Raw genomic sequence first — 10812 nt, 5'->3', positions numbered from 1 at the left:
GCCTGGCTGTCCTGGAACTCACTCTGTAGACCAGGCTGGCCTGGAACTCGGAAATCCGCCTGCCTCTGCCTCCCAAGTGCTGGGATTAAAGGCATGTGCCACCACCGCCCAGCTCCTTCTGCTTCTTCAATTCATTCAATCATCTCCAGCCTTTCTGCAAGGATCTTAGCAATCTTGGTGTCCCTGCCCCCAATTTACTGTCTTTCCAGGATCCCTTTTTCTATTCATAGTTCTCTGAACCTATTTTTAGTTTCCCCACTTTTAACCTAATTTTCACTCATATTACTTATATTCATTGTTATTTTCTTGCTCCAATGTTCATTGGATCACCTTGGAGTTTGTTCCCTCAAGCTCTTAGTGTAAGAGATACACATGCTTGGAACCTCTTTCTGGGAAATTTTTAGAGTTAGAAGAAAATAAAAGTGAATACCATCACCTGCTTCTGACTGGCTTTATTTAGAGTGTGGTTTATTATTTTTCTTTTCAGAAGATGGTCAAGCTGAATACAACCTGGCATGGCATCAGAAAAAACAAAATATGCACCTGGAGCAGGCTATATCCATTATTGAGAAAAATATGACTGAAGAAAGAAGTTATGAATGTGATAGATTTGTAAGCCCACTTCCTCGGAGCACATGGGTAGTTTCTTCAGGACCCACATCCTATATGAATAACTCTTTTGGGGAAAATATTAAAGATAATTTAGATTTACTCAATCCTAGTAGTCTAAGCTTTGCAGTTCAGGAATGTTATGAGTATAATAGATGTAGGAAATTATTAATTCCTGCCAGACATGAGATAAGTGGCAGAAGGAAGTCCTGTGAGCATAATATGTATGGAAAAGAGCATATTTATAACTTTGTTCAGCATGATTTGACTCAACTTGGAAACAAAACCTATGAATGTCCTGAGTGTAGAATAACCCTGATCCAAAGTTCACTCCTTGTTGTTCATCAGATCACTCACATAGGAGAAAAGCCTTATGAATGGACAAGATGCAGAGAAGCATTCAACAACACAGCACACCTCAGTCTACATCAAACAATGCACCCGGGAGACAAGCTTTTTGAATGTAATGAATGTGGCAAATCCTTCAGAGAGGAATCAACACTGCATATACATCAAAGAACGCATACAGGTGAAAAACCATATATATGCACTGAGTGTGGCAGTGCTTTTCAAGAAAAGACAAATCTTATCATACATCGGAGAACTCACAAAGGAGAGAAGCCCTACAAATGTACAGATTGTGAGAAAACCTTCAACCAAAAGGCACATCTGAATGTACATCAGAGAACACACACAGGAGAAAAACCTTTTGAATGTACCAATTGTGGCAAGTACTTCAGGGAGAAATCAACCCTGAATATACATCAAAGAACTCATACAGGAGAGAAACCATATGTATGCAATGAGTGTGGCAAAGCCTTCCGGGAAAAGACAAAACTCATTATACATCAGAGAACTCACACAGGAGAGAAACCCTATGAATGTTCAGAGTGTGGAAGAGCCTTTAACCAAAAGGCACACCTTAGTGTACATCAGAGAACACACACAGGAGAGAAACCTTTCAAATGCAATGAATGTGGCAAAGCTTTCAGAGAAAAGTCAACACTGCGCAGACATCAAAGAATTCATACAGGAGAAAAACCTTATGTGTGTTCAGAATGTGGAAGAGCCTTTACCCTTAAGCTAAGCCTCAGTGCTCATCAGAGAATTCATACAGGGGAAAAAACAGATGGATGTATGGTATGTGGAAAAGTCTTTTCCCGGAAGTCATACCTCATGCTACATCAGAGAGCTCATACAAGAGAAAAATTTGAAAAATCGTATGAATGCAATGAATGTGATAAAGCATTCTTCCAGAAATCTTATCTCATTATTCATCAGAGAGTTCACACAGGTGAGAAACCCTATGAGTGTAATATATGTGAGAAATCTTTCTCCCAAAAATCATATCTCATTATTCATCAAAGAACCCATACAGGAGAGAAACCATATCAATGTGATAAGTGTAGCAGAGCCTTCAGAGAGAAGTCCAAACTCACTGTGCATCAGAGAACTCACATAGGAGAGAAACCCTATGACTGCCCTGAATTGGAAAGAAACTTTTCAGAGATCAAAGTTCCTTGTGGATTAGAGAACTCAGAGATGAAAGAAAACAAAGAACTGAAAATGGAAAATTTGTCATAGTAGAGTTAAGGAAAACAGAAATGTATAAAGTAATGGAGAAATTGTGCTGTAGCTAGAATGCTTTTCTAAGCATATGACACTTGTCCTTAAAGATCAGCACCAGCTATATTGGGAGAAGAACACTCTGAATAAAGGAAATAGGATGATCCTCTTTCTTAAAAAGAACTTAACCTCTGTACTTTTTGCATCATGGATATATTGAATTATCATTTCTCATCAAAGAGGTTGTTCAATGCTGAAATCTTTTCAAGTCTTCAGTGTATGAAAGCTGTCAGTTGAAAAACAAACCTCATCATAAATGAGGGCATAAGTATAAAAAGAATTAAATTAATTTCTCAGAAGTGAAGTAAAGGAAATTTGTGTGTTTCTAAATTTAATATCAAACAATCATAAAAAACATACCAAGAACTTATTAGAAAAAGTGGTTTACCAAACAATTTTAAGTTAAAGATTTAAATATAACCATTAAAAGAACAACAGAGAATATATTACAAAATTCCAAATTATTTTAGTAATCAGAACAATGTAAGAAGATACTACTAGAATATCAAATCCAGTGTTAAGCAGTAATAACAGTTGATAATGCCAATGTTTCCTTCCCATACCATCCTGATCTGGGAGGACTATAAGCTTCCAAGAAGGACTATAAGCTGCCATATGGGCTTTAGAAGAGATATTTTTGACACAAATTCACCAGAGTTCATTTCTGCCACTTTTAATGAATGCCTACCACATTCAGAATTTTGTCAATAGCCAGCATGGTAGCATCTTTTATGGACTCCCAGAGATATGTGATGTTTGGTTATCTATACTGGTTGGGGTAAAATAATGGAAAATTCCAATTGACATTAAGGAAGAGGTTTTGAACTCTCCTTGCCATGCAGTGACAGCTAGCTGTTTTAATGATCATCCCTGTTTATTTTTGAAGAAAACTGAAAGCAAGACTTTGGGTAACTGAGCCCTGACCATGGACTACAAACAACATGAGCAACTACTTCATGAGAATAGCTACTTCCAGTGTGACTGCCCAATGAAATGAGAGCAAATAGCAAGTTCCTAATAGCTGTGTTCAAGGCACAGCCTGAAACCCAGGTGTTCTGTAAAAAGAAATTATTACTTTGTGTGTCCTTTGAATTCTTTGTCTAAATTCCAAGTCTGTCATTTTCAACTTTAGACTTAGATCATGAAAGAGATAAAAGGAAATTGGGGCTTAGAATGGAAGTATGCTAGAGTATGTGGAAGAATGTGAATATTTTAAACTCTCAGTTCACACTGTATAAGTTCTATTTAATTTAATTCTTCCCTGAAGAGACTTCAAATGTCTTAAATAAATAGCCTGTAGTGACCTAATCCGAAAATGATGCTTTTAAAGATAAGACATCTTTCATATCCTTAAACCCAACCCCTCTATCTCCAAATCTGTTACTGATTATTTTGGTGCAGGGTCTTACTATGTAGGCCAGGCTGGCCTTAAGTTTATGATCTTCTGCCTTTACCACCTGAGTGCTGATATGACAAGCATGTACCAACACATGCATATCTTTAAGAGAATTTTATGCCAAGCATTGTATGTTTTCCAAATATCAGTTCATTAAATTCTCCAAATAAACCCCATGAGTTATTGCTCTCATTGTCTTCCTTGTTTTTTCAGATTTGGAAACATTCAGAGAAAAAAATCAGTGGCTATTTAAAGGAAGCACAACCAGTAGGTGGTAGATAGCATATGTAAATCAAAGAGAAGCTGTGCTCTTGATTTCTATACCATTCTCCCGAATCCCCAAGTAACTTGTATATCCAGATTAGATCTATGAATCTGTGGAGAAAAGGATTGCCTGGAAGTACTTTCAGGCACTGGGAAACATGAAGAAAGTCAAAGCTTCTAACAGGTAATAAGTCTTGCAATATTTATATATGTTACCTTTTATTAAACCCACAAAAGAAAAAAATGGAATCTCTATCCTTATAAAATCTGAATCACCAGTTATCATAGTTTGAGTCAGTTTTCAGATGCACATCACATCCCTTTAGCCATTCAGATAAATCATGACCAGCACAATGCCGGGTCCAGGAATCCCTGGGAAATGAAAGGAAGAAAGGAAAATGAAATGGACAAGTTAATGGAATGGTAGCATCACTTCTTGTGCTGTTCAAGGTCCAGACCATGCCCACAAACTTACCAGGCCTTCATACTCTTATGTGAGGATACAACCCTCTTGGCACACATGATATCATCCAGAATATGGCGGTTGAGCAGGTCTAGGGATGGGAAAAGAAGGATGGACTGACTAATATGGAAAGAAAGTAGGTTCCCACTTCTAAATGACCTTACTGGTCATGTTATCTCAAACTGAACAACTTTAATCTTCATTTTACCTACTCGTGTAAAAAGTCATTATTCATTTGCCTTGTCTAAGTTAATCTGAGGTTCTAGACAACCTCAACCTTCAGTCTTGTCAGTCTTGGATGACTTCTTCTGTCATGTTCTCAAGACTTAAATGACGTCAACCTCCACTCGGCCTGGCTTCAGATAACTGTAGTCTCCATTTTGGCTGAGTGTAGATAACCTTAGCCATCATTGTGGCTAACCTTAAGAGAAATTCCAATTGTTCTGTGTGTGTGTGTGTGTGTGTGTGTGTGTGTGTGTGTGTGTGTGTATTTACCTCTCAACAGTACTGCTTTTTTGCCTGGAAAGTTCTCTCATTTCATCCCTGGGTAGTTTGTTTTTGTTCTTACTTCCACACTTATGCCTCTTTCCTCAGGGCCTAGATAGCACATTATTCTCTATTTCACAAGGAGCAAAGTTTCCTGTTTCCCAAATTCTAATAAAATTGCAGCTTGCATTTTAAAAGAGGTTGGGGTGGTGATGGGCATTTGCACTATTTCTGAACTAAATAACCTCTGGTGTGGACTTATTAAGGATTCAAGATGCTTCCTCTATCAACTCGGAGAGTTTTTTCCTTTCTCATTATTTTTTTTGCTACATCAGGATTTTAAGGTTTAAAAGACATTGCTGCCAGGTATAGTAGTACATGCCTTTAATCCTACCATTCCGGAGGCAGAGGCAGGAGGATCTCTTGAGTTTAAAGCCAGCCTGGAGAGAGACCCTATCTCAAAACAACAACAACAACAACAAAAGACATTGCTTTTTGTGCATGACACTGGAGGCAGGTGGCAGACAGTCATTCTGTGTGTCACCAGGGATGTCTTACCATTACAATCTATGTGGCAGAGGTTCTGAGTGGGTGTGATGCCATTGTTACACCACCAGGCAGAGTTCAGCTGGAAAATGCCATATTCACTGCTGCCATCTGGATTGTGGTCCACAAAAGAGGTGTCAAGGCCACTCTCATAGTGTGCCACACACAGCCCTAGGACAGAGAGAGTGTAATTAGAAGGTGGACATAAGCATAAGAATAAGGGGAGATGATGTGTATGACTCTCATCTTAATTGTGAACATGGTGGTCTTGGATTGGCTGTAGGGTGTTGATTCTGGTGACCTATTGCTGATGCTGGTGATGAATGGTAGTAAACATGATAATGTTGATGGTAATGGTGGTATTAATGATAGAACTAACAATTGTGAAGACAGTAATGACCATGACTTTACAGTTGAATTAAACTAGTCATCATAATCAGATGGTGATTGAAAAGATCATGTCCTGGCCCCCAAAATAGATGAAAACTATAAAAGTTGACTGGGTCTGAGTGAAGTGAGTAAATTGGGGTGGATAAGACTTGGAACAACGGGAATCTTACAGTCTCCAACAGTATAGCCTTTGAAGCCATTGAGGCCAGCCTTCTCCAGCTTCCTTGCCAGCTCACAGCGTTCATAAATCTTGGCATCCACGGAGGCAATCAGCAGTGTGGCCAAGATCACTACTACAGTACTACAGACCTGCATGACAGCCAAAAGCCCTTCTATATGGTTCCTTGCCTCAGATCCAGTGATGATCAGGAATAGGGACATTCTAGAATGCTAAGCTTTATGAACACCAGTCTGAACTATAGATTCTGGAACACATAGGCTGTATGGCTGGGGACTGTACCACTTTCCTTAACACCAACTCTGTTAGAGACCAAAAGAAACAGAGAAAGAAAAACACTAACATATACACACATAACGGAGGGAGATAAATACAGGGAGAAACTCAGAAATATGAGAAAAATGTGGGAGAAAGATTGGATATACACAAAAGTTGTATGGAACTTGGGTACTTATCCTTACAGTAGGCCCACATTCCTCTACATTCTTTAATATTGTCCTACCTTGTTCTATCCTTGTTAATCATTCTTTGTCACTTAGCTACCTCCTTTTCTATTCATACTGATACATACTGACTCTATTACCCACTCTGCTGAGTGGTCAGTTCTGTCTTCTACACTGTGTTTACTGTCACCTCTAATTCCTTATGCTATGCAAAATATGACCATCATGTCCTCTTGCTATACCTCATTACCTTTATTTACTCATGGTCTTCATCTGTTTGTACTGCTGTAGCAGAATACCTGAGACTATATAATTCATTAAGGACAGAAATATATTTCCTTATAGTTTTGGAGGCCTATAAGTCCAAGATTACAATTATGTCATCTGATGAGTGCTTTCTTACCTTATTCTCACATGGTGGAAGGCAGAGGGATGAGAATGGATTAGTTTCTTCAAGCTCTTTTGGTAGTTGTCTTGAAAGGACAACATAAACCCCATTTGTCTCCATTTAAAGACCAGGCCTGATTCTGAAAAGAAAGCCATAGGCACCAGCTCTAAGAACAGACCATAAGTTCCAGTAACTAGGCCATAAGACACCGGCTCCTGGAAAAGACCGTAGAATCCAGAACAAGATCATAAAATCCCCTCCCAAAAAACAGTCTGGGAATAATCACAAGAACGGGAAAATATCCCAGGATGGGCCATCTGTGATGGGCAGCCCTATCTTATCTTGTAGTTAACCATTCATGACATAAGAATGCAGACCACAAACTACCTGGCACAAGCTAATCAGAAGCTGATTGAACCAATGAATTGGTTCAATGACAATTTCATTGAACCAATGAAATTTTAGATTACCTAACCCACTATATATAGAAAAACTAACATAGTAGCTAACCAAAGTTATAGCAATGTCACTGATTTGGCCCCTGCCAATCACATTAGAATTTACCTAATCCTTCTAAAGATTTCTCCTGGTCCTGGTTCCCTATAAGAAGGCCAGTGCACCTTTGTATGGAGTTGCCATTTCAAAGAATAATTGACACCCCCCAACCCATGCCCTGCATGCTAGATGTTTCTGCAGAATAAACACTCTTTGTCTTTGCAAACTATCTGAGTCTGAGGTCTTCCTTCAGTGATTATCAGACTTTTACAGTCTTAGGGATACTATTGCTGTGATGAAACATCATGACCAAAACAACTTAGGGAGGAAAAGTTTTATTTTGTTCACAGTTCCATTTAACAGTTCATCAAAAGAAGTGAGAGCAGGAACTCATACAGGGCAGGAAACAGGAGGCAGGAGCTTATGCAATGGGCGTGGACAAGTGCTGCTTTCCTGTTGCTCATCATGGCTTCCTCAGCCTGCTTTCTTATACCATCCTGGACTACCAGCACAGGGATGGCACCATACACAAAGGGCTGGTTCCTCCTCTGTCAATCTCTAATTAAGAAAATGCCCTACAGACTTATTTACAGCCTGATCTTATGGGAGCATCTTCTTAATTGAGATTCCTTCTCTCCGATGACTTTGGCTTGTGTCAAGTTGACATAAACTATCTAACACATTAGTCATATTAATTTATTATGAAAGTGGAGCTCTCATCACCTAAATACCTGTCGAAATGGCCCATCATCCAAGGCACTAAGGATTAAGTTTCTGGCACATGGATTTCTAATAACATTTATTTATTTATTTATTTATTTATTTATTTATGCATATGTGAGAAGGGTACAGAGAGCAAATATGAATGTGAATGACTTCATGATGTCAGATACCTTCCAGAAATTCTCTAGAATAAGAAAAAATAAAGATATTCTATTTATTGAGTGGAAGTTATGGATCCAACTTTGAGAACTTGTGACCTTGGGCAAGCACTGATCTCTGGAACATTTCCCTTATCTAACAGATGGGAGCAATGGGACTGTTGTATTAACTACTTGAGACAGTTCAATATGTACTTCACAAAGTGTATAGCACACAGGAAACACTTATTTCACTTCCTGTGCCTATTGCCAGAACCTCTACACTGGCCTTCTTGTTCTTTTAAAATATGTTCTTCACCAAACTAGCCTCCAATTTATTTCTTAATTGCAAATTTCCCTCTTTATTACACAGTTATATAGAAGCAGTAGTTCACAGGCCATAGCTACGTGGGGATTATAAATCCACTCACTTTCTGAATTATTCAGAAAACTGTAAGTTTTCCCTTTTTTCCTCTACCACTTTTCTAACACTTTGGGATTTCCCCTAACCCCAAATTTTGGGCTTCCTATACTTTATTCTTAAGGCTCCCTTCCCACCATGTGACTGCTTGTCTGCCTCCATACCAGCTTAAAACAATCTTTTCTGGAAAAAAAAAGTGTGTGTGTGTGTGTGTGTATGTGTGTGTGTGTGTGTGTGTGTGTGTGATTTTATTTAAATGATTATTAGAACCACTTAGCACCTCTATGTAGTAGATGTTGTTCTACAACCTCTACAATTGTCAACTCATTTGTCACCACCACCTTAATCATGCAGAAATTGTTATGAGGAAACAGGACAGTGAAATTGAAGGTTGTACCCTCTGTCACACAGCCAGCTGGAGTGCTTTGGTCCTACCAAGATCAAAATCTCGAGTAAGGTGAAAAGACCATCAGAACCAGTGTTAATTAAAACAATGTTAGTGAAAGATGATATGTCAGGTTTGTCACAGAGTGAAGTGAATGTCCCTGTCCTGGAAGAGTACCTAAGGACATTTATATGCATATAGAACATTATATGCATGTGGCTACAATGAAAACACATTTATTAGAACTATTGTATAATAGCTCATAGTGTACTGTTATACTAGGCATACTAGTAAAAATGAAAGCCAATAATGTACAAAAAAAATCAGAGAGGGAAATCAGGTAAGGAGAAACTCTTCAAGCACTGTTCTTTAGAAGGTGCTGGTTACCTCACATTTGGCAGGAATAAGCAGGTGGCAGCAGCAGCACTTGGTCCCTTAAGTGGCATAGTCTTTGTGTGGGCTTCTGGTATGTGGACCCTTACTTAGCTCTACAAGCCTCAGCACTAATCAGAACTATATGCTTTAGACAACCCTAGCCTTGCCTTTTAGCACCAATCATAGCTTTTGATACTCGTGTTTGAACAAGCTTGCCTCTTTAGTCACAGCAGTCCCTCGGCTAGGCCAGCTGGAGGAAAATGTTCCACTTCAAGTTGCAGAGTGTTCTTGAATTCCCCAAGTTTTGTGGTAGCAAAAGCTGCAGTACAAATTCCCAACTAAGCCATTTGAGGTTGTGCTGCCACCTGCTGCAGCCACCACTAGACAACAAACAGAAAAAAAAATTGCCAAAGACCAGTGACTGAAAATCTTTTAGCCTGTCCACTAATCCTGTCTGGAAAAAGGCCTTCAGCCAGCTGTTGGGTAACAGGAAGAGGAAGAGGTGAGGGTTTTATTTGGGCTATCCTTTATTCATTTATTTATTTATTTATTTATTTTATTTTATTTTTGAGACAGGGTTTCTCTGAGTAGCCCTGACTGTCCTGGAACTCACTCTGTAGACCAGGCTGGCCTCGAACTCAGAAATCCATCCTCCTGCCTCTGCCTCCCAAGTGCTGGGATTAAAAGTGTGTGCAAAAAGAGTAGTTTATTATTGAGTACACTGCAGGGGAACAGTGAAGTGGGCAGTAACTAACTTCTAGTAGCTTTATATATTATTTTAAGCTCAGTATACAACGTTGGGTTGCTTCATCTGTTTTAATAAATAAAATATGAAGCCCTGTCCCTGATTCAGAAAGTCCTATACCATGTAGTCAATAACCACACCTTCTCATTCCCAACATAATGACTGCTTTCTCTGGAAAGGTGAAGGCATTGTCAGCCCCCACTTAATACACTACTCTACTTTTTTACTGTGTGGCAGTTAATTCCACTTGTTGCTTGAAGAGTCTTATGGTCCTTTTGTTTCAAGAATGCAAACTCCCAATACTAGACAAAAGGCTTTTCCCTAAACTGCTATTCAAATCACTTAAAGCTTTCGGCCAACCTGCATTGTTTTGTTAATTACACCGGAGACTGTGGCTACTCTCTGAATTCACCACAAGAATTCTTAATTGGACCCTCCCTTTTTCCACCTTATCAAAAAAAAAAAAAAAAATTCGGCGCCTGACATCCCTAGAAATGCTAATCTCTGCAAACACCAGTTTTGCCAAGCCCCTCAGGAGCTTAAAAGAAACAGTGGATGCAGATTTTTTTTTCTAATTGGTGACATCACCGAAGCGGCCCGCTACCCTCTGCGCCTGCGTTGAAACTAGTCGTCTTTGCGCGCTGTGTAGATTATTGGCGGATGCTGTCTCCAAGGCAAACCTGAGCATGCGTAGAACAAACCGCCGTCCTAGTTTAGGCGGCGGAGACGCTTGTAGGTCCGA

The 10812-nt window shown here is 39.2% G+C and overlaps 2 protein-coding genes across 5 annotated transcripts in view; one reads left to right on the top strand and one right to left on the bottom strand.

Annotated features, from left to right (window-relative positions):
• LOC116074913 (zinc finger protein 182-like) overlaps nucleotides 1-3818 on the top strand; it is a 9800-nt gene extending 5982 nt beyond the window's left edge. For 2 of the 4 annotated variants that reach the window (XM_031347840.1, XM_031347980.1), the window contains one exon: nucleotides 488-3818. In XM_031347840.1, coding sequence (XP_031203700.1) covers nucleotides 488-2193 — 1706 coding nt within the window. In that variant the 3' untranslated portion in view covers nucleotides 2194-3818. The remainder of the gene's footprint in view (nucleotides 1-487) is intronic. The other 2 variants (XM_031348057.1, XM_031347910.1) reach the window with 2 other exon arrangements.
• Nucleotides 3819-4097: 279 nt separating this feature from the next.
• On the bottom strand, nucleotides 4098-6133 carry Spaca5 (sperm acrosome associated 5). Its single transcript, XM_031348168.1, has 4 exons — nucleotides 5951-6133; nucleotides 5403-5561; nucleotides 4371-4449; nucleotides 4098-4267 (listed from the first exon to the last, which is right to left on the bottom strand). The coding sequence occupies exons 1-4, from the start codon at nucleotides 6093-6095 to the stop codon at nucleotides 4168-4170; spliced, it is 483 nt and encodes a 160-aa protein (XP_031204028.1). The 5' UTR covers nucleotides 6096-6133; the 3' UTR covers nucleotides 4098-4167.
• Between the last annotated feature and the right edge of the window lie 4679 nt (nucleotides 6134-10812).

Source organism: Mastomys coucha, chromosome X, assembly GCF_008632895.1.
Source record: "Mastomys coucha isolate ucsf_1 chromosome X, UCSF_Mcou_1, whole genome shotgun sequence".
In the NCBI taxonomy this organism is placed as follows: domain Eukaryota; kingdom Metazoa; phylum Chordata; class Mammalia; order Rodentia; family Muridae; genus Mastomys; species Mastomys coucha.
The sequence above is the reverse complement of the archived record's forward strand: the minus strand, read 5'-3'. Positions and strand labels throughout refer to the sequence as shown.

Bases quoted from the DNA above. Each gene is read 5' to 3' on its own strand.
- Spaca5 (XM_031348168.1), bottom strand. From the start codon at position 6,095: ATGCAGGTCTGTAGTACTGTAGTAGTGATCTTGGCCACACTGCTGATT. The intron at 5,562-5,950 runs GTAAGATTCCCG...TCTCTGTCCTAG, and splicing joins AGGCTATACTGTTGGAGACT to GGCTGTGTGTGGCACACTAT. The intron at 4,268-4,370 runs GTAAGTTTGTGG...TTCATTTCCCAG, and splicing joins CATAAGAGTATGAAGGCCTG to GGATTCCTGGACCCGGCATT.